Source organism: Rhyacophila brunnea, unplaced genomic scaffold, assembly GCF_057557595.1.
Source record: "Rhyacophila brunnea isolate RB1 unplaced genomic scaffold, BYU_Rbru_1.0 scaffold_1, whole genome shotgun sequence".
NCBI lineage: Eukaryota > Metazoa > Arthropoda > Insecta > Trichoptera > Rhyacophilidae > Rhyacophila > Rhyacophila brunnea.
The window spans coordinates 14,054,021-14,079,358 of record NW_028232751.1 but is presented as its reverse complement, the minus strand read 5'-3'; the positions used below and the strand labels follow the sequence as shown (position 1 = coordinate 14,079,358).

At 32.3% G+C, this 25,338-nt stretch overlaps 2 protein-coding genes across 3 annotated transcripts in view; one reads left to right on the top strand and one right to left on the bottom strand.

Moving 5' to 3' along the window:
- Nucleotides 1–9,227, top strand: part of LOC147079485 (uncharacterized) — a 52,993-nt gene extending 43,766 nt beyond the window's left edge. The window contains exons 2-4 of one of the 2 annotated variants that reach the window (XM_085941482.1): nt 3,214–3,293; nt 5,044–5,093; nt 5,968–9,227. In XM_085941482.1, coding sequence (XP_085797608.1) covers nt 3,234–3,293; nt 5,044–5,093; nt 5,968–7,606 — 1,749 coding nt within the window. In that variant the 5' untranslated portion in view covers nt 3,214–3,233 and the 3' untranslated portion in view covers nt 7,607–9,227. The remainder of the gene's footprint in view (nt 1–3,213; nt 3,294–5,043; nt 5,094–5,967) is intronic. The other variant, XM_085941485.1, reaches the window with a different exon arrangement.
- Nucleotides 9,228–23,654: 14,427 nt separating this feature from the next.
- LOC147079484 (discoidin domain-containing receptor 2-like) overlaps nt 23,655–25,338 on the bottom strand; it is a 782,269-nt gene continuing 780,585 nt past the window's right edge. The window contains exon 17 of the mRNA XM_085941474.1: nt 23,655–24,469. Within this exon, the coding sequence (XP_085797600.1) occupies nt 24,031–24,469 (439 nt within the window). The 3' untranslated portion in view covers nt 23,655–24,030. The remainder of the gene's footprint in view (nt 24,470–25,338) is intronic.

Below are 25,338 nucleotides of genomic sequence, written 5' to 3'. Positions count from 1 at the left end.
CAGTTACTAAGTATTCGGCAAGTGAACAGAATTACAGCCACTTGACCCCATGTCAAATATGAAATAAGTAGGTACTATGATAGGTATCATAAACAGACTTATAGAACGTATTTTGGTTCATTGAGATTTATAAAGTGGATATTAAATCAAACTTTTATAATATTACATTGTAAATTATTATAAGCACCCGCGAAATATACGTTGTATGGCGTGAATGAATATTATAATATTAAGTCTAATTACATCAATAAATTCTCAGGGCAGTTATTTGTAAGGTTAGTTTTCCGTTACAAATCAGGATTAAATTTTGTTTGTTATGAATTTAGAATCATTTTACTAAAATTTAAAAACATCGAAAAACATAATATACTTACTTAAACTGATTTACCACAGAAAGTCAAACATACAAATAGCTGCCCTGAGAATTGACGTTTTTAGATTTATCAAACAAATTCACGCCATACACTGATATATTAGGTACATTTTTAATATCTAAGTAGGTACCTAATATAATTTTTTGCCCACTTTTATTATTCACACTGGGCCTTGTAATGTGGAGTAATGCAGACACTCCATAGGCAAGCCAAAAGTCTGAGAACAAAAGTCATCTGATTTGTCCTGTTGTATTTGTACTGATCAATGAACCGATAAAAGAGTCCAGCTTTGACAGTTGTGGAAAGAGAGTGACTATTAATTGTTCACACACCATAGAATGTCAATTTTATTATTATCAACTTAACTATGAAATGTTATATGTGCCATCACATCATATTGGTTCTCAGTACGGCTACCAAATTTAAACACAACATAGTTAACCATATTTTCTACTAAATTAACTAAAAATAATTACTACTAACTTTATATTTAACACAAAAACAATAAATTTCAGCAATACGAGCTCACAGTTTTTAAATGAATGTAGTCATTCAAAACAATATTTACCAGCAACGTTTACAAAAAATATTTAATGCAGCCGTAGAAATTCTATCTTACTCTAACGCATATTGCGGAGATATAAGTGTGCCGAATGCTTTCACACTCGCACTTATGGTTCGTTTTTGTTCGGGCCTTGGTTGTGATAGTTAAAAATATTGTAATGTATTCCGATAATTCTGAAATTTTGTGTTGTCGACATGATTTGCATAAAATAATATAGGAGTGAAAAGAAAACAAATTTTACGTTTTCTTTTAAGAATTTCATAAATTCAAATAAAAAAATAATTGCTAAATCCCTCATTTTCTAATTACATAAATTAACAAATCAATTAATAATTTTTTTTAGAACAATTGATTACTTCAGGTTTTTTTTAGGTCCGAATGATTGCATACTTAATCGAACTTATGTAGTGGTTGACGGATGAATTCTGGCAACTCAGCAATTAAAATAGCAAACATGTTTGAAATCCAACAAACGTGGTCTGCGGATTTAAAAGTCCACAGATTTAGTCTGTAAATCATCTGACTTGTGCGCCAAAGATGGATTGTATTTCATAGATGTTGTATATACAGAGAATCCCAAAAATTAATCAATAAAGTACCTACTATGTAACAATATTGTGTAGGTATTTTTTATTGTGTAATCGTGTGGTAAATTTTGTGGCTTAATATCTTCGTAATTATACTAAGTAATGCTATAACCCCACTCTTTCTCCTTCCACCTGATATCATGAAAACCGGGTGTCTTAAGTGTATAAACCGCACAGTTACCATAATACTGATGTCCAACGCCTTGATCAAGGGATAGATTTTGGTCAACTGCACCATATATCCATAGGAATTGAGTCCTGAAAATAATATTATATGATTAAAACTGTATTGTTTATTTATCTTAATTACCCTATGAAAGAAAATATGTTTAACAACAACAAAATACAATTTATATTTAATTTGAAATATAAAAACAACAAGTACAATAACATAAAAGCGACACCAGAATAAACACCAGGAAAAAAATCATTTAATGCAGTGCCTGAATGGAGGTATTGAACATGTCAATAGAAGAACTATTTGGAAAAGAATAAACTATTAGTATTGCAGAATAAACAGAGATGTTGGCTTTAAAGAAATCAATGTGAAAAAGGACGCAATATTTTATAGGGACACAAAACTGGATCATACTCAACAATTCAGAGTAAATAAAATTTACGGTTTTAAACATAATTAATAGGTCAGATATTTGCTGCCTTGATTTTAATGTGGACAGAAAAGTTATCTGTAACTGTAACTGTAGAGTATAGGTAGATAATAGATTTAGCTGGAATATCAAGTTTAACGTTGATATGACATTCTAAAAGGGAAATGTTAATCATTCCTATCATTACTTCTTTTACAGTTTAGGTTAAAGTAGTTTTCAAATTAACCACGAGGAAGCTCGCATGACTTCGTCATATTACTTGATTTATATTGCATCACTACAAGAGTGAGGGGAAAAAATGGTGTGAATCCACGCATTTTAAACTGAGGCGTAGTCCTATTACTGTCGCGCAGTAGACTCTTTGTACAGTAAGAGAATAGAATTGATTTATAACAAACTTTTCAGGTTTTACGGAAGCAAATATCAATTATTTTTAACATAACCTCAGCCAAATATTATAATACATGTGTTTTAGTTGACGAATGGCGATCGCTTGTAGTTTTGATACTGAATAATATCTAGATCACAGCCTACTTGAAGTATATGAATGAAGCCATAATGAATGAAGTGGGAGAAAAAATACCATAGTGAATAAGGTGCTGATTACTTGAACATTGACCGAGTATTAAATGTTATGACAATTCAACCTGAATCTTACCCGGTCCTAGCAGACTCTTCAGTTCTACTCGATTTTCTACTCTCTTTGTCCTGTTTCTTTCATGCTATGTCATGTTTTGGGTCCAATAAATTTAAAACGCTTTACTATTGACCATCTGTTATCTTCTCAGGCAGGGTCAGATTGTCTTGGCCAGACATTGTGAGAAAACCCGGTAAGCCGGCAAGCCCCAAATACATATTTTTACTAAACATTTTATTGCAAATCATGAATAGGTACCGAATGTACAAGTTATATTCCAAACGGGAAATACTTATATTCTCCAGCAATTGACAGCTCATTTATATTTTACTTGTTTGTATGGCATAAAATTGTAGGACGGTGTTTCTAAACACTTTTTATCAAGGGAAGCCGGGCACCTATTTGTTGATAATGAATTAATTTCGTAATTTTTCTTTTCCAGGTGTAACATAAGACGTCACAATGGGAGGGTTACTTGGCAGACATAAAAAAGAAAGTGGGAAAAAGCTATGTAGCTATCAGGTAACAAGATTTCATAATATTTTCAAATATCTAACACGAAACAACGATCATTATAGGTTTACATTAGTTTACAATAACATAATAATATATTTAGTTAACTGCTCAATATAGGTGTTGAAGAATTAAATTAACGTTTAACATAAACCTTGCAAGGCTACATTTTTATGTCCATATTGGACTGACAATAAGGACAAGGAAGAGCTCCCTCCAGGTGGACAAAACAAATCAAGAATTCTACAGGTTTCATATTGACAATGGTCCTGCGTATTAGTGAATGCCGAGAGGGGTAGAGCGAAGGGGTAGAACGAAGCGAAAAACGGATACTAAGGCTAATGATTACATTAGATGTATGTCATTACTAGGCTTAGGATTTTTAGGTGCTAAAAAATGAATTATAGGTACCTAAAATATGTAGATATAATTGGAAAATATGTGATTAAAATTTCATAAAACAAATATATTTCAACAGTTTTATTTATTATTCATTCACAAACAGAAAATGCTTTATTACAATAAATAATAAAATTATTCTTCAAATTTTCGAAAGTGAATCTTTGACGATTTGATCTTAGAAAATTTTTATACATGGAAAAACTTCTTTCCAATTCTACAGATGTTATTATTGTGTATGTAAATGAAACTATTTCTGAAGTAGAAAAAATTGAAACATCTGATGGATTTTCCAAAACAGCTTTAACGCTTTCGCTGCTGAATAGATAATGAGATTTTAATTGCCCCCTTTAAAATGCACGTTAATTACATCGATCGGCCGCCTGGTCATTACGCACCGTGTGCGTCTTCCGCGTCCAAAGTATTAATATTCTGCACCATTTGAAGTCCAGTATTTTTATTTAAAATACTACATAAATTTAATTTTGTACTTATTTTTATTCCAATTAGTCCAGGAACATTGAAATTTTGTGTTTATGTAAAAATATGTGCTTAAACCTAGAATATGTAAAAATATGTAATTATCCAAAAATATTTAAAAATAGGTGCTAACAAATAGGGCTTAAATGTTTCAAAATTGTCTGAAACGGATAGATATTTTTGATATTTTGTTGTGGGACCGCTCAAAAAAAATATTTAAATACCTAAGAATCCTAAGCCTAGTCCAGTGGTTCTTAACCTGGGTTCGATCGAACCCCAGGGGTTCTGTGAGTCAGTCTCAGGGGTTCGGCGGAGGTCAAGACACACACCTGACTCATATGATTCGTGATGAGACACCCCGCTTGGCCATCATTGGCTGCAGGTGATCACGCAACATTGCTTGGCCTATCTGTGCTGCAGAGAATCTGGTGCGCTCAGTAGTCGACTTGTGACTGTTGTGATGGTACGTCGTTTGATTTCTTTCTTAATCTCCTTCTTAATCTCGTCATACTAACTATGTCGAGCAAAAAAAGAAAGTGGTCAGACGAATATATACAATATGGATTCACATGTATAACGGAACGTGATGGGAGTCAGCGTCCTAGTCATTACACATAGCAGATTGAATTCTAGCTAGTTCTCTTGTAAAATATTTCAAATGTAAGTTAGAATAGTTCTGCATTCAGCTGACGACTTGTTCCCTTTATTTATTTGTCAGAGATACAACCGCCTTGAATAATTAATTACAAGAACTATAGTAAAAACGTGTCCTTTTTATCATTTTGAAGGATCGATTCTACTGCCTACCCACAGTATAATTATGTAGTATGAAAATTTATTATTTGTTTGGTAGTAACAAGAAATTTATCTTTGATTACAGATTTGTCCGAGTAATCAGCAACAACCTGACGGTGAAAAAAGTACAGTAGAGTGAGTAATTAAAAATATTTTTAAAATGTCGAATATCTCAGTCTTTACAATTCCAATTTATAACTGATCTGTGTTTTCATATTGCATACAATGAATGCGTTGATCAGTTAATCTGTGACATGTGGATTTCAGTTTGAGATTATTTTGAAAACTGATCAGCCCTTTTAGCATTAACGGATTGATCAAATTCAGGTTTCTATTTGCAAATTTCTGCAAATTTCTATTGTGATTTAAATTTACTGTAAGAAAATTCCAATTTTCGTCCCTAAACAGGACATACGGGCCTGCCTCCATAGAGTGAAGGTTATATTAACACACCGTTTAAAAGAGGAATGGTTATTAGTCATTCGCCCAACACATTGGGTCCTTGGTCTGAATGACATACACAACAAAAAAACAATATATGAATTGGTCAGATGTGGGATCTGCTTGATAAACACCTTAATAATTTATATGATCAAATTAATATGTTATTTTTAAATCAAAATGTGTGTTTAGACCCATGGCATTGACCCAATGTATTTCGCAAATGGCTAACGACCAATACTTCATACAACATCTATCAAGACAAATTCATATACTGGCGGAATGAAACATAAATGGTGATGTAGTTAACTTTTATCTGGTAAACATCACAGGCTGTTTTTTTAATGTGCAAGGTTTCAATGATCCAGTGCAAGGACCCGATGTGTTGGGCGAATGTCTAATAACCATTCTTAGGAAAAAAGGTATCTTAATAACCTCCACTCTGTGAATGCCGCCCATAAGTTTAGTTTACTAGCAAAAATAATAGTTTGTCTTCTTATTGATAGAATGTGTTAGTTACATAAATAAATATTTGCAAACAGTAATTGATATTTTTATTTCTACACAGAAAACAGATTGTGGGAAAGCAAGATGTGCCAGACAATGCAACTAAACCCGGCGCACTGGAATGGACGGATGTGGCACTACATGTGCCGGATAAATCAGCACGGAAGATCATGAACAAAAACAATAGTGTTACAACACCTATTCCACCGCCAAGAAAACACAGAGTGAAGATGGAAAATATACCGGTGGAAAAAATTATTCCAATTATGATTAAGCCAGCAGAAAAAATAAGTGAAAAGTTGTTAACAAAACAAGTATCGGTCGAAGAAGAGATAATAATTCCCAAAAAAGAACCTGTTCATATTTGTGACGGAACCCACAGCCATGTCACAAATATTGTGAATGGGAAGATTATCCACAATGAAATAATCAAACCCAAACCTCCCCAACATATACACCCAAAAACTGATTCACCAATACATTCTAAGATTAATCCAACAGTGCATTCTAGACATGAACACAATACTACGAAAATTATACCTCCGGTAAGACCCAAAAACTTGTCAACCGTATCTCTACCAAACTATGAAGAGCTCACAGTAAAATCCAAACAGTCTAAATCTCCTATTCCAAAATCTATCAACTCAAAAAAGAAACCGAAACGCCATATTTCTGTTATATCTTTGCCGACTGAAAGCAAAATATCTCTCTCGGCAGCCACTGCAGCCCGGCTTGAGAATTATGTTATGAGGTGTAAAAGTTTTGGTCAGCTTCCACCGAAACAGCTCTTGGAAAGACTACAGCATCAAGAGGATTTTAGCAGTGAAAGTGACGATTCTTGGGAAGGGTTAGATGAATGGAATATGGAAATCTTAGAGCATGAAGGTGTCAAAACATCACCACTTGTACCCCGTAGTAGACTTGAAGCACCGACGACAAACCTAGCGCAAATATTAACGAATGAGATACTTCTCCCAGCTACTATTGAAGAAGTTGATGAAGTCACCAAGAGAAATATATCTCCGATTCCTCACAATACGCCGTTGATCGACATGAAGCGATCAGATGGAAGACGGGAGAGTATTGATGACTTCTTCGAAGCAAAAGCAGAGAATCCTTTCCCACCCAATATTCAAGAATTGAAGAATGCGTCTGCGTTAGGGAGAAGAGGATCCGATGGAGTCTATGGATATGATAAAAAGTGTTATCCTTTTAAAAATCCCGAGAGTGACCCAAATTTCAAGTCAGATACATTCTTTTCAAACTCGTTTCTTCAACATGAAACACAGATAAGTCCGAATGATTTGAAGATTAGGAGGAAATCTGCTGGAGCCGCCCTTCATCGTATTGATTCAGTTAGTTCTGATCCTCCTGAAACACCGACTAAAGATCCGATCAAGATATCGGATAAAGATGATGATTTATTGAGTACCTTCCAAAATTTTTACAAGAGGAATAAAGATGCAGTTGAAGATAAATCAGAAAAAATAATCGAAACACTTGACAAAAGCATTAAGCCTGATGTTAACGTAGGTATTCCTCAACCCACGTCAATAAAGTCATCTGATAAAGTTGAGCATTCAGGATTGCTTAAGTTCATACAAGATAATTCGGCTGATCATAAATTAAAGCCGGCAAGCAATGACAAAATTGCTTTTGACAGAATACCACGCGAAGATTTGTCATCCGTGACTCATTGAAATTAAGTATCACAATGCAATTTTATTTCATAAGGATACCATACTTTAAGCCAGTGGTTTCCAAACATTATGTTACTACCTTTAAAAAAATCTAATCTTGGCGCCTCCCCCCCTTTATTTCATTAAATAATACAGACACCTTTTTAAATAGCCAAAAATTTACAACTTAATACAACAAAGAAAAAAAACTTAATCAATTATAAAAATAAACAAGATTTTACCAAGTGCTTTATTAAGTATATTCATTTTTAAATTAATTTGTTTTTCATGCGATGGTTGTGCTCGTTTCTTATCACAAAGTACTCTTTTTCTAATAAACGTGGTCGATATTTGGATTTCATTGCAGCTAATGCAGAAAATCCCGTTTCGCATAAAAATATGATGTTGCGAATGGTATAGCAGTACCTACTTTACTTACAACTTGCATTGCTTTTCTTGGCAAAGTATTATGTTATTTCTTCACTTCGATTCAATCAAAATTGAACTAGGATTTTTGTTTCAATGAATTATCGCATGATAATTCTATCAACCGAAATTCATCATCGTTCATTGACAAATGGATTGTATCATGGGCCCCACATCCTGAATTGGGCCCCCACTTTGGAAAGTTTGGAAATCGCTGCTTTAAGCTATTGTAATATTGGTGCTCTGAAAAAGTCATGTTGTTTTACATCTTCTTCATCAGAACATCGACAAATCATAATTTCTACACCTTCTTGCTAAGTTTATTTAAACATTATACCTAATACACTTTTAAGTTAAGAAAGTCTATTTCTACAATATTAGTTTTAAATTATCCGTCCAAATCTACAATTAATATCTGTACCAAATAGATATTTTTATTTATTGTATATTATTATTGTGTCTAAAGTGATTAAAATTTCAAGCCATTTATAGTAACTGTTATAATATTATTATTGTCACAATGCAATGAAAGTTTACATAATAACTATTATATGAACCAAAGTCATAATATGCTTCAGTGAGAGATGTATTTAATGCATTCATTTTATTATTGTGAGTAGTTAGTTATATATTGTATTAAAGATTTGTTTCATTTCGCTTAGCGACTTATTGAAATTAGTACAAAACAAAAATGTATAAACGATTTTAAAAAACATTTATAATTTCAATTACTACATTCATATTATAACAATACTGTTTAAAGCGTTATGAACATCAAGATTAATAAAAGTAAAATTAAACCACAATGTCTCATTATTTTGATTCCTCTTTAATTTGAATAGTTAGCTATATAATAATGCATAGGATATTGCAATAGTTTATTGTTACAAGTTATTACCTCTGATACGATAATTATTATTCGTTGATCGAAGACTGTGGACAAACATGGAGATGTCAAGATTAAATAGGAAAGATATAGAGAAAAAACCAGAGGGTTGGTGTATACCCTTTTTTGAGTTGCTCTGCTCCAGTTCCGCTCCGGGACCTAATACTTGCTCCAGCTGCTCTCCAGGGCTCTGCTATGGGTAAAAAGTTTTAATAGGCATTATATTATGTATACAATTATTGTTAAAAAATTAAAAAAATACGTAGTTTTCAATGTAAATCAGGTTTATCATTTTCATTATTAACTCTATTAAACAAAATTTTCGACAGCAAATCGCTCTTTCATTATCTTCCTCTTCTGTCAAAAAAAGTGAGGTTATTTATCACTTGGCAGTGTTGCTGTATTTCAAATAATTCCAGTGTTGCAAAGTGTCCAATATAATATTTTTATTTAATTTTAAGACGAAAAATTAATAATAAAATTATCCGGAGCAATGGACCACTACAAATTTTCGGTGCTCTGGGTAAAACCCCATTGTTCCACTGCTCCATGCTCCTGCTCCGAGCTCCGCTCCAAGCTCTGGAAAAATCCACTTAAATTTGGTAAGAATTCTGTTCTTACAATGACTTCTCAAAAGCATTTGACAAAGTCGATCATGACATCCTGATGGAAAAACTCCAACTTATTGGATTGTCGAATCAATATTTGAAGCTATTCGGGAGTTATTTTAGGAACCGTCAGCAATACGTATCGTACGGCCTTTATCAGACACAGACCTTTTACACATTTTCTGGTATCCCTCAGGGCTCAAACTTAGGACCATTGCTGTTCACGATTTTTATAAATGACATAGCATTGGTAATAAAAATGCTATGTTTTTGTTGTTCGCTGATGACTTGAAGCTCTTTTTGGAAGTTGTCACCTTGGACGATTGTCGTCAGATCCAACTGGATATAGATAATATATTAGATTGGGGCAGGCATAACAAATAAGAATTCAATATTGATAAATGCAATCTTTTGTCGTTTACCAGAGCCTCAAAAGTGTTGTTTTTGCAATACTCGATGCATGGCAGAGTTTTGTCATAAATATCTGTAAAGGACCTTGGCACATTTGAGAGTAAACTGACATTTATTAGCCATATTGTTACCATTTGTAACAAGGCGCTTAACATGTTGGGCTTCGTCATGCGTATTTTCCGGGTCTTTTCGGATGTTACGGTATTAAACTTTTGTTTAATTCTTTATTTCGAAGCAGGCTTGAGAGTAGGTCTATTGTTTGGGCACCGCATCAGTTGAAATATGGCCTTATGGTGGAGAGGGCTCAGAAGAAATTCTTGAAACTCCTTTACTTGAGGTTGTATGGATACTATCCGTAGTTTTATCCAACTGACTTTCTCTTAGGTATGCTTACATACTGCAGTCTGCAATTTAGAAGAAATCTTTATTGAGCTACGTATTTTTTTCAACTTATACGAGGTATATATGAGAACTCTGTCATTCTGGGCAGTGTTGACCTGTGTGTCCCTGATAACTATCTTAGAAATAGAGAGCATCAGTTGTTTATTCTCCCTAGGTGAAGAACCAACCTGCCACTGGTAATCCCAATTGGGAGGGCGATAACTATGTTCAACGAAATTGCTTCTGGTGTTGATATATTCCACCTTTGTGAGGATGAGTATAGGTGGACGTTGTTTTATAAATTCTTAAAATAGGGTCTGCTTAACTCATCCGGTGTACTTCTTTGTACATATCTAATTACTTGAAAATACTTGGAATTAAATGAAAACTCTTTATTCATAATCATTAATTAATTCACCGAATATTAATATTAGGTACTTTACCTTTTGGCTACTATAAAAAAAACAATAGCTGTGCCAGTCATGTTGAATAGATTTAGCGAAACAATAATAATTGTGAAAATTCATTGTTTTATTTAATTTTAATTCTATAAACTCACATATAATAATTATTTGTTGAAACTTGAAAAACAGTTTTTCTTGAAAATAAATGGATTTTAAACTTTCATAAATTATTATACTACAAATCTATACTAACACCTTAAACTAAACAGATCACGATTAGAATTATCAGATGATCATTTACATATACCTAATGGTATTTTTTGACCGTGGACTGTAAACACATCACTGAAAAATGTATGGTAGGTACATGCGGTTCTCGTTATCCATGGGTAATTGGCATGGCCCCCACATCCTGAAGCGGTCATCCAGGCTAGGATCTTTGGCGGGCCTCCCTACCTATCGCTAAGGATAAAGGCACTGTGATCCTCTACAGTAGCGTTTTTCAAATGGTGTATGCGGTAAAATTAATGTGTAAATTTAGTGTTTTTTGTATATTTTAATACAATTAAAAATTGTATCGTACAAGCACATAATTTTAAATAATAACATTATTGAAGGAAAATATTGTGGGGGCAATGATAATTGGGACTGAAAAAATACCTCTTACAGCGAATCCGCCTAAATTGAAAGATTGAAAGTGACAGTTAACGACTGTGAGCTATTAATTGCACTTGTGCTTCTTATGTTTTTATATTTTTTTTTGCATTTTCTTGCAAACTTGTAACTGCGGGTACTCAGATAATGAAGGCCCGCTGTATATGAGATGTACATATGCAAACATTTTGGTACAACCCTGCACTGCGACATCTCTAAAAATTCAGTTGAAACATTTGATAAAATTCATAAAATATGTATATTGAAATCAACTACAAATGTTATGATGAAATGTTTTAAGACGATTTAGATAGATGTCAGTATGTGTCCTATTTTAAAATTATTTGATTAGACAGAATAATGAAGAGGACTTATGAGACAGAACTAGATATATCGCATCCAGTGATGTTCAGTGGGGGTAGACGTAGCGATGCATAAGGGCGGCACATTATAAAGAGCGGCGAATGATGGAACAAATACAAATATTACAACTTTTGAAAGCTGTGGCTATTTTCCATGAAGCAAACTGTTTGAGAGTAGGTTTCGTGGAAATGGTTATAATTTTCAATAGATGGTGTGTATGCCAATTTAAAGATTTTTGGTCCATTTGTCTGTTTAAGATAGCCGAAAATAAATAATAGAAAAGGTACTGTACGACAAGATCGTCTTGGCTACATATTAAAACTGTGAACTAACAAGCTCCTCCCATTTTTAACCGCACTTCGATTATAGCGACGAGTGGTCCACGTATTAAAACTGTGAACTAACATGCTCCTCCTATTTAGTCAACGACAGCGACTTCATGCTATTGCCTAAATCTTCTTGTTGGACAGTAAGTGGGTACATAGTGAAGTTGTAGACAATTTGTAACTAAAAATGCAAGCGGACGTTCTGCTTAACGGCGGCACTTTGCCTAGTGTTACACCCCGAATGGTCCTCACTTGGGGAAATAAATCTCTGTGGATCTACAGAAGCCCGAACCATTATTAAGCCAACAAATAGTAAGGGTTGATTGCGAAAATAAATAAATAATGTTAGATATCTAACCAGCAACATTGTCTGAATGCCGTTAAAAAAAAACGAGAATGGCAACGCCGCATTTGTACCACTTCGTGCGGTCGTTTGTTTTGGCGCGCGAGAAGCATTTTTGACAGCAATGCAGAAAGAGTGTTAACCTCGCTATCCGCCAAAATTAAATTGAAAAAAAATTATAACAATGTACGAGGGTGGGTCAATAAGTGCTTAGAAAAGCCGACAGGTGGCGCGACTAGTACTGTAAGCGGTTTGTTTTCATGCAGCGGCACTACCGATTCAGTATGCTGCGAAGTTTCAATCAGATTGGTCGGGTTGTTGTGTGTTTCTCGTACATTTAAAAAAAAAATTTGCTTGTTTACAAAAATGGAGAAAATTGAGTTTAGAGCTGTTATTAAACATTTTAATATAAAAGGGTTAACAGCAAAGGAAATAAAAAATGAGTTGGATTTAGTTCACGGCATATCTGCTCCTTCACTTGCAACTATTTATAACTGGTTAAATGAATTTAAACGTGGTCGTACATCAACAAAGGATGAACCACGCTCAGGACGTCCTGTAGAGGTGACTACACCAGAAATGATCAATAAAATCCACGATATGGTGTTAAGTGACCGAAGATTAAAGTTGAGTGAGACAATTGAGGTTACAGGGATCTCAAAAGGTAGCGTCATTTCTATTTTACATGACAAATTGGGCATGAAAAAAATTTCTGCAAGATGGGTGCCGCGTTTGCTCACAGTCGACAATAAACACAATAGGGTGGTGGCCTCTAAAGCCCTGTTGTCGCTCATGCAACGCAATCCGGATGAATTTTTTCGTCGCTTTGTGACTGTAGATGAAACATGGATACACCACTATACTCCCGAGACGAAAGAACAGTTAAAGCAGTGGATTGCGAAAGGCGAACCATGTCCAAAGAAGGCGAAAACCGTAAAATCAGCTGGTAAGGTTATGGCTACTGTATTTTGGGATGCACGTGGAATTATTTTCGTTGACTATTTGGAAAAAGGAAAAACAATAACACGGGATTATTATGCATCTTTATTGGACCAGCTAAAAAACAAAATTGAAGAAAAACGGCCTCATTTAAACAGGAAAAAAATCCTCTTTCATCAGGACAATGCCCGTGTTCACACATGTTTACGATCAATGGCTAAAATTGAAGAATTGAAGTTCGAATTGGTCGACCACCCACCGTATTCGCCAGATTTAGCCCCCAGTGACTTTTTCCTTTTCCCAAACTAAGTAAATGGCTAAGTGGACAACGTTTATTTTCAAATGAAGAAGTCATCGATCGGACAAATGCTTATTTTGAGGACCTTCCGAAAACTTATTTTTCTGACGGTTTAAAAAAAATTGAGAAACGTCTAACCAAGTGTATTGAGCTCCAAGGAGATTATGTTGAGAAATAAAAAAAAATACAAAAATAAAAACTGTTTTAATGCTTTTTTCTAAGGAATTATTGACCCACCCTCGTATTAACCAAATAGTAATTAACGTAATAAACCTCGCCGTTCCTGACTACAATTCCGGTGTTTTAATTTATTCACTCCGAAGTCCTAATTACAGACGAAACACCATCACACTTAGCGAGGCGATGAATGCCTTTTCTCGCTCATGACTTGGACGGAGATGTCAATAGGGTCGTAACTGATTGCATTTTACTTTAATTGAATCTAATTTAAAGAAATTTATGGGCCTTGTATTTCTTGCGTTTTATGGTCTGACTGTCATTAAGTTAAGTTGGACGCTAAACCAAGAGATGTCACGGAGACTTGAAGTTTTTGAGATGTGGCTGTATAGACGCATCGTCAAAATTCCTTGGACTGACGTTGAATGAACTGATGTTGAAGTTCTCAATCGAATGGGGAAGGACCGAGAAGTTCTACGTAGTATCAAAACTAGGAAACTACAGTACCTCGGCCACATTATGAGAGGACAAATCGTCACCTGATTAAACACAAAAACGTATCAACAAAAAATGCGTTTTTGAGTTAAGTATGCAGTTTTACTCAGAATAACGGTTTCTACCTGATGGACAAACAAAAAATTTTAAAATGTCGTCACAGATCGAAATAACCTAAGACGTATCTCATATTATGTTACTTTGATTAGAAACACACAAACGTATCGCTTGATAGATTTTCGTGATAACGATATTCATCCTAAATTATTATTAACACACAAACGTAACAGCATAGCGTTTTACAATTCGATTCACTTTTTTAATGTTTTTGAGAAGTTTTTCTGAAAGTAGAAGTAAAAAACTATTGAATACATAATATTTGACTTATATAAAATCTTTTATTTCAATATAAATTCTTAAAATGGATAAAATGTTTTAATTGTATAGGGAAATTGCCGAGAAAAGAATATTTGCCTGAAAAATTATCTTATAGGCATGACCCATTTGCTGCGGAACTTTTAATTAATATTTAATTACCACATTTAAAACACATGCTAATTATATCTAATGGCCACCTGATGGGTAACGCACCAGTTGCGTTGGACGCAGTGAATTTAAACTAAAGTTCCACAAACCAAAGAAAGACATTTGCGACCTGTGCTATAAGTTTCATAAAGCCTCTGATTCTGAAAAGGCAAGTTTATTAGAAGAATACAATGCACACATTGACAGAAAAGTGAAAGGTCGAGAATAAAAAAACCTATTTAAGGATCGAGCTATACCTACTGTGCAAGAAATCAATTTTGCTGAATTTGAAATGGAAACGGTAAGGTATTGTGGTAAACAGGAAAGACTTTGCTTTTTTTTCGGACACATGCGGTGGGCAGAACCACAATATCACAGTGTGTGCAATGTTTTTGATGGCACTAAAAATCTCAATGTACCAAAGATTGATCGTTGCTTTTTTGAACCCGGAAACTCCCAAATGGAGTGTAATTCAGTGTAGACTCTGAATCTGCGCGCGCAGATTGAGAGGACACGAAAGAATATCGATATCTTTAACTCATCTGGTTGGTACACAGTGGTTTGGATATCATCAAAAGGTGGAAAGTACGCCGTCAATGAACTTGACACAACGGAATTCATTGACTTCGAATTTATTGCCAAAAAAAGATTGACTCAAATGGAGACCAGGGAAACTAGTTAAAAAAATTTTGATTCCAATACAGAAATGATGAACCAAATAATACTTCATGTATGAAAAATCTGAGCAAGAATTTTGCAGTACATATACCTAAACAGCAGCGCCTCAGTACAAGACAGAACCCAATTGATTTTGATTTCATCCAGGCATATTATTAAACCACAACCAATAGCCAATTATAACGCTCTGTCAGAGCGGTGTAGGTAATAAGACAGCAACACCACCAGTTTTATATTATTTTCATAATTAATACAACAATATTGGTGGTGATATTCGTGAGAATAATAGTGAAAATGAATCGGACTGAAAATGTTATAGGTGTCCTAAATAGAATATTATTTAGTGTAGGTAGGTATTGTATCTTACAAATGCCCACCGTGTGGGTGCTAGACAGGATGCGCCTTCATACACTATACATACATTTTATTATATTTTTATGATTCAATTTATTCTTTTTTTCTTATATTGTTTGTATTAAATTTATAATCGAATATATTTTTAACATTTATCATCAACCTGAGCTGTCGATTCTACCTTTTTTTTTAAATGTCTTCCATGTTTGTTATCTTAACATAACAGTGATTGTATTAATTTGTTTCTCTGTATATTGAGATTAATGTTTTTCCATCTAAAAAAAGTTTCTATTAATCTGTATGAACCAGAATTCGATAAGTATTATAATAAAATTATTTCGAACATGTCTATTTTTTCTTTATTTTTGATTTTATCATTGATGATATTTTATATTATTATTTTTAACTTTATTTCTAAGAAAACTATATAAATAATAGAATCTATATAGTTTTAAGAATAAACAAACTTAAAATAAATAAATAATGATAATCATTTTTGAAATCTTATTGCTTATCCAGTGATAGACTGAATATTTGTTGGTAACACGAAAACGTAAGTCTGTCGATTTAAAAAAAAAAAAGATTTTTAAATATATGTAATGAAATAAAAATATCATAAAAACAATTTAATTTATAGAGACATGATCATAGATTAGGACAAAAAAAATTTCACCTTTCTACGATACTTAGTTTTGCTAAAAACCTTGTTTAAACAATAAAAAAAGTTTGTTTTGCCTCTCCTGAAAAATCGACTTTTTGTTGATACGTTTTTGTGTTAATTAGGGACGAAATGTACAGCATTCCCCAACTTGTCATTCAAGGAAAGATCAATGGTAAGCGTAGCAGAGGAAGACGCCGCTGCAGCTCGATGGCACAATAAGAAGATGTCATTAAGAGGCCATTCATGGACTAAAACCGTATGCGGTTTAGATCCGTGTGCCATACTAAACTTAAGATTTTTGTTCATGAAAATATATTTTCACTAAATTTGTAAGTGTAAGTGTATGGTATAAATGGATACGATCAGATGCTTATAAAATACTTTGTGGAAATATATTTCCATGACCAGAAAAGATAAGCTTAGTATAGCACACAGTTCGAAACCGCATACGGTTTCAGTCCATGGTTGGCCTATAAGTCATAAACCAAAACGGCTTTCAAAGTCTTCGACTATGGCAACTAGTTATCGCATTTTTTATCTTATTAAACTGTTCAATGTTGCCTCTTCTATAGGGAATAAAATAAAAGCATTAAAACACAAATTTCAAAGCGGAATATTTAATTCAAACTGATTACATATTTCCATTTCATGTTGAACAAGTAAACAAATTATATAAAAATCTTAAACAAGTAATACAGTGATGTAATCAACCCCGATTATTTTCAATACATTAATATTTTTACAGAAGTAGTCCCTAAGCATTTTTTGATATGTGGATATAATATTATATCACAAATTATCAAAAACAATTCATTGATACACACTGACTGATATAATTCTATAAATCTATCTCTTGGTTGAATTACATGTATTGCTAAATATACACTTCATATAAAAATGCTTGCCATATATATGATCATTTTTTATTATGACTTAAATAGACATAAAGAGTATATTTTAAATAAAAAAAATGTTTTAAGTTTAAAACAGAACTAAATGGCTTTCAATGAAAATAATAATAATGTTTTCTAAAAGACTTGTAGGTAAAGCTAATTAATGTATACAATTACATAAATTGAAATTTAACAAAAGTTTTTTTAATAAATATAAGTAGTAGGTAACAATAATTTCTTATGATTTTGATATTCTGTATCAATAATTTTTGATGAAAAAAAATCACTAAAACTTCATTATATTTAAATATTAAGAAACCAATCAATAATCAATAATTGCTTGGTCAAGTTGCATTTTTTTTATGATAAATTTGTTGTACGTGTGAAATTAAGTGAATTGCCTATCATAGTAAAAAATTGAACGAGCTTAAATTTGTGATTTTTATAATTAATACATTTATTTCTTAAAATATTATTCCATTCTTTGTTGCATATAAATTTAAATAATAAAGGTAAGTAATGCCTATATGAATTATTTAAGTATATTTACACTTACTAATTCTAAGATAAAATAAATTGTGCAATTTAAATTGTTTTACAATGAATAAATAAAATTTGAACATGTTCCAAAATTTTCATCAGGTTAAATTATCTTATCTTATTAATTTCTGACCATTTTTTTTTTATAAACCTTGAAGATTGTTAAGTTTGTAATGGAGTAAAATTTATTTCGTTTTTATCTGAGATATCAAGCAATTTTTAGTGATTTGGTATAATTAGACTGAGTGATGTTTCTATATACGAAATGACATAAAAAGAAGGGTGATGGATGACTCCAGTATTGTCAAGTTAGCGTTTATGCACAGATTTAGCATGTTGGAATACCTCGTCATTCAGTTAGCCAAAAACGCATCTGGCTTGTGATAATTGTTAATAATTATTGTTGTAGACTGTGACAGCTAGTACTTCATCATCAAGACTTATTGATTACACAATTGATTATGTTTTATAAATGATGTGATAAAATGAGTACAAAATACTCATAAATGTTACATGAATTTCAAGAAATCTATGACAGGCGCGCACACAATTTTTGGGTCTGGACCTTCCCAGGATGAAAAATATATTAATTATTTAGTTAAATACAATATTACTTCTTCTTCTTCGTCAGGACCTAGATGGTTTGACAACCTTTTCTATGGGTCGGCCTGATTCCTATCGGCATTTGGCACAACAAGCAAGACCTGTGGCAATTATGAGTTGGTGCATCCAATATATGATTTTAATATTCTGACAGAAGTTGTAGTAATCCATAGTTAGAACTATTCCCCCCCTTAAAAATAAATAATTAATTATTATGGATATTTTTCCCCTTCATATATTTTTATTGTGCGCGCGCCTAATAGTTGCTATTACATCTCTAACAAACTCTATATTACGAAGAGTTTTGTCTAGGTGTTTGTAAGCTGCCATTCACAATAGAATAGGTACTGATAAAATTCTAATTCACCATCTACACGAGGAAATTAAATTGAGAGTGCCAAGGTAACGTTACTTTACTTTCATTGAGTTTATTTCGACGAATGTATTTCGGGGAATACCTGCTTATAGTGGGGTTTATTAAATATATGTTCAATTAAAATTTGTGATGATCTTAGTAAGTAGAACTTCTTTACGGTACATCAAATACAGTACAGGGAATCTCGGTAATCAGTGAAGAAAAAGTGTCATTATTGATATGAAAAATGAATAATCAAGTATCAGGGCAGTATAATATTATACTAGGAGATGTTGAATCGATTGCAAGTCTGACAGTGCTAATGTCAGACGCATTTTATTTTGAATGTTCTATATTTAAAAAAATGCCCTATAAATTCTGTTTAAAATTATCTCCTTGGTATTTCTGTGCACCGGATACATTGACACTCTTACAGATGATGTAAATTGCAACAAACTGAATCGATGAAAATTGACATACATGTGTTCAATCAAACATTCTTATTTTTCAAAATCGATAAAACCTTTTGTTCATCGTTTCACCATCTACTTCAAAGAAGTTTATTAAATTATTTCTAACATAGGTATGTGCCCTGCACACTCACTCATTTTTTTGTGACCTGTATCAATATAGGGCCATTATATTCTCAGGTACAGAAATGTATTCTTTTAAATTTAAATTATATAGAATTGCGTTGATCATTGAATAATGTTATAAAGTTTACTTCATATCTTGCAAAAAAGGTTCAGGATCGATAATGTAAAATTAAATGAATTATGAAATGTCATAATAACATAATGAGATACAGCATTAATATAAGTCACTAAAAAATATTTCTTATTTAGTAGGTATAATAATAATATATAGCATCAAAGTGGAAGTTTCTAAAAGATAGTTTAGACCTTTGTTACAAGAGGGCATAATTTAAAAATTGGTGCTAAGCCCTGGATGTATAACACTGTACAAATAGCATACAAGCTCAATACTATTATTGAGCCCACAATGGGATAAAGACTTCCCTAGTACATTACTATATTATATATTCATAAAAAACTATTTTGATAAACACTTTTATATCTATGACTAGTGTTTTAGTTATAGCATTTCTGAATAATAATAATTGATTATATTTACAAAACCAATGTTGACCGAATAATTAATTTAATATACATACCTGTTTACAGCAATTATTTTTAATAAGACATAATATTGGTATTGTTAAAAGATTACAGGATTCTTCAGCACGATATTGAACGACTATAATTTACAGCGGATTAATTATTAATTGAATAAGGTCTCTATATCTAACTACATTTTGTTGAATCAGTTCATCGTTAGTATTTTGCTTATATCGTATATTTTATCCAATTTTTAAGATTTTATTGTGTTAACTGTCAATTTATGGTGGAAATACATTGTATTATTACTTTATTTTAATAAAACGCAACATTTCTATCTTACTTATTTCACTTTTATTAATTAATATCTGGACCGGTTTCGTCCGCCTCAGAGGGACATTTACAACTGTTGAAAATGTCCCTCTGAGGCGGATGAAACCTGTCCAGATGTTAATTGATAAAAGTGGAATAAGGACGATAAAAAAGATGCGTCTTGCTAAATTAAATTAAAAATATTTTATCCAACAAAAAGATTTTCCTTTGCATCAATCGGCATGAAAGTTTTTTAATAGGGTCATCCACAAAATAACATCAGACGATATTCAGTATCATTGGAACCCTCTCCCCCCATTGTCGCATTTTGTCACAAAATCTCTTAACTCCTGTCTAAATTGCATCACATTTTTGAACTCCTACCCATTCGTTATAAAACAAATTCGTTGAAAATGATTGATTTTCTAATTCTTATGTTAATAGAATCCCCTATCTTCTTTGTCACAATCATTGCATTATATCTGATCCCCTCCCCCACCCCCAGAGTGTGCCATTATATATGGACGACCAACTAAATTAATGTATACTTACATATTTTTGTCCAGTGTTTAAAATATTTCAAAAATAAATATGGAAATTTCAATGTGAGTTACAATAAATAACGTACCCTGTTACTGAAAATACAGGTGTATTTTTATGTCTACCCTGTTATACAAGGAGATTTTTATGTCTGTTTCTGTGAAAAATTGTTTCAGTTAAATTTTGCCAGAAGCGATTACCTTTTGATTTTAAATAGATTAAAAAATATGAAAACAAAAAATTTGCTTTTTTATATTGATGTAGCAATTATGAAAAATATTCACCATCTTCTAATATCAAATACCCAATGCATATTTTAAAGTCATTCAATTTTATAAATTAGGTGTCCCTCGTGTAGAAATTAGTGATATTGGAGTCATTTAAAGAAGGGTGCATTGTTTATGTGGATTTAAATTTCGTTATCTATAAGTTGTGTGTGTCACTAGTGCTCTTATAGTTATATTTTAACATTATTTTAATTTTAAAAGATTCACTCGTGGAGTGACTAGTTTCACTTAGTAAAAAATTTTAATTACAAAAAGCAATTGCGTGGTGACTTGAATGTCCAAAAAATGTTTAATTTCACATCGACAGTATAAAAAGTGTGAATGTTTGTATCCACTGCAGCATAAATGAAGTGTGTAGATTATATTTTTATCATATTTTTAATTCCATATTGTAAGACACGAATATTTACCTATGGTAGCAATTTTTATTAATTCTTAAACGTAAGTGAAAACATCGAATTGATTGTCATATTATTGGGATTATTAATTAACTGTAGAAAATTTACCGCTTCTTTATTACAGAAGACTAAACCTTTACGCCCATTTTTAATATTACATTTAAAATATATTAAAGACAAAATGTTTATAATCATCGAAAAAAATACCTGTATTAATTTATACTTACAAGCTTTAGTGTTTGATCTAAAATTGTTGAAAGTCTTGAATATTATTCACACCGTAATGGAATGAATATTGTTAATTGATATTTTATATTGCGATGCTTTAATGTTGTACAGTAATTATAAATTAGTAGAGATAGCAGTTTTTGTAGTCTCAACAGAAACATGCTGACGTAAGATAAATTAATAATGGGCTAATTCCATCACTCGACACTTGATTGTTGTCAATACAACCTATATACATCATTAGACTAACTCTTCTCTATCATTCAACAGTATGTAATAGATATCTAAAAGCCAAATTTTAGTTAAAATACTAATGTTTCAGAAGAATAAGACGATTGGAATATTTCAGCTGTGCAGAAATGTTAAAAATAAATCAATTATTATATTCCTAAGATTGTTTTCAGCGCTGTTTCTGCTAAACGATCTAAAGGTCTCTTGTTTTAATAAGTATATAATTTTCGTCAAAGCAATAATACTCTTTTATAATAAAATATTTTAAGTTTAAAGACAGATTTGATCCCTTTTCAACCTACAAATGCCATATCAATCGTAAATGCACGGCTGCTCATAATTTCATATTCTTAAATGCCTCAACGCAGACTAAAAAAATCATTTAAGCCAATGCATTTATGATGGTGACGATATATCCACCATGTAAACAGCACTTCAATATATCATGTAATTAAGAATATGCATTTATCTTTTGCAGGTAATGATGTTGTTGAAGTGAAACTTTTTCACATAAGAGAATTTGACTGTTCTGTGATAAAAAAAACCGTAATAAATTACTCGACAACAGAAACACAGACCCTCCAAATCAACCCACCTCGCACTACACTCGGTCTCAATCGAGCGTATCACAAGGCCCTACATTTGGGTATGAAACAGTTATTGGGGCGGTATTAATCCGTAGACCTTTACCTTAGCGCGCACGTCACTGATTGCACTATTTCGGCCATCGAGTATGTGACAATTGTTTATGTATATTATCTTCCTTATTCAATATAGAAGAGAATTGTTATTGTAAAATGTAAACAAATAAATTATCGATTTTTCAAAGTATTAGTTTGCATTAGTATTAACAGATGGCAATGTAAAAATATTATTGTGTTTGATTAAAAATTGAATAGGCAGTCTACATGTCCGATAATGGGTAACGAACGAAAAGTTTCACTTCTGTCGGATATGTGTTCCCCACACACACTTATTTAAAAAAAAACTGTAATTTTGAGTGTTAACTACCACCACGTATTTATTGTACATTAGTGGGCAATCTTTCGGCAATTATATTATTATAAAATATGAAATTAAGACAGAGATAATAATATTTTATGTTAAATATAATATAACTAGACACCTTCTTCTTAATAATTCCGATAAGGCAAATTTGATAATTATGCAATTATGAGATAGTTGGGTGCCGCACTTTTACTAAGAATATGAGATTTAAGCTAAATACGCATTAAGCTGCAGGTCATTCCAATAAATTTATACGTTTCTAAATTATTATATTTACAATAACGTTATGATTATCCTATTCAGTAATATTGTCTATTATATCTCTAAATGATAATTTAAGATTGTAAAAATCAATTGTTTAAACAAACGCATCTATAAAAAAATACCTTTTCACTGATAAAATATAAAAATATCATACTTTATTTTCTTTAAGTATATGATTGTAGCAGTAGGTATATTATATTTGAGTAATTATAACTGAAAAATAGATACATTCTTCACGCAACCATTTTGTGTCTTTAGTAGTAATATTTTTAATAGAAGGTTTGTTTTTAATAATTGATATCTTAGATTTACATCTATTCACTTATAAATTATACAATATAATACATTACTATTTTTTTTCTTAATTGAATTCCTTTTAAATGCATAAAGGCTTTTATTTAGAGTAATTATTATCATACACATTGAATAAAGAAAAACTTGCCTTTTCTATTTCAACAAGAGAATTCGAGCTACTTAGTTTGTATTATAAACCTATAAGTTTCCTAATAGTAAAACTAAATTCGGTCATTCAATTCAATGCACAGAAATAATATTATAAATTTCAACATAGTTTTATAAATACATTGTTCACCAGCCTGCTCGACTCATTAGTTTCTTTAAACTTTAAAATGTTTTTTGTTAAGATCATTGTTTGTACAATAACATCTTATATGAACACTGATTCATGAGATCTTGTATTATCCCACATAATGTGTTGAACACTATTTACAGTACACTGTCACGCCGGTACATAACCTAAATTCTTTCTTTGTAAGAAAAGATGTATTTCAGAGAATGCTGGACGTTCTTGTTCATCCGTTCTCCAACACTCACGCATCAAATCATAAATGTCTCTCGGGCATGAGGGGATGCGTGCCAGCGGCCTGAATCTTCCGTCATCTCTTCTGAGACTGTCCAGATTTTCGAGTACTTGGGGATCGCTTAGTTTCTCGTACGGAAAGCGTTTACACGTGGTGAGAATCTCATCCAATGTCACCGCAAAAGACCACACGTCACTCTTTGTTGTGTACCTGCCCAAGAAGACCGATTCCCAGGCCATCCATCTTATTGGTAAAGGAAGGTTGCCGTCTATCTTGTAGTAGTCTGCGATGTATAGTTCATTGTCGGTGCCGAAATCAGATATTTTCACTTGGTAAGCCTTGCCAATAAGACAATTCCTGTAAAAACAAATTTAAATGCAATGTGAGTAATGTTGATTATGATGTTCCAAGAAAGATCTATGCACTGCGGGGTAATGGCATAACAGAGGTACAAGATGTGCTAGTTTTTACACAGTGCTTACCAAATGCTCTAACAGGGGACTCCTAACTTTTTGATCCTAATGCCGGGTCCACACTGGCAACATGTCGCGCGAAACCTCGATAAAATTTACGATAATTATCATACTTATCGTAAAATTTAACGAGGTTGCTGGCGACATGTTGCCAATGTGGACCCGGCATAAGGCTACATTAACAGATTTTTGACTGTCATTAATTAAAAAAAAAATACTTAGTTAAGTACTTATATAAAGATTATAATATAATGGAAAATTGTTTCCATTGTAGGATTTTAATAGACACTTTTCACTGACAGAGTTTGAAAAGTTACATCACTTTGGTCGATGATTATTTTATGTATTTTGCACTATTATTTGTGAGGAAATACATTTTCAAAAATTGAATATGCTAAATCTGTTTATAGATCCAATTTGACTGTTGAGTATGTATGTTAAATCGCTATTGATAATCGGTATTAGTAAAGTTGAATCACAACTGCAAACTATTGTCAGCGGAAAGGAAGCGTTTCACAATTCTCACCAATAAACCTGATTTATTTGTATATGTAAATAATTTATAAGGGAGTTATACTACAAGGTAATCAAATTTTATGGGTATTTTATAAACATAAATGTGCTAGATTTTTTGTTATATGGCATATCTAGCTCAGACGGTAAAAATATTTTAACCACAAGACGGAGCGATAACTTTACAGATTCCACTAACCGGAATGGCGCTTCGGTGCGCTCCGGTCCATTTCGAGCCCT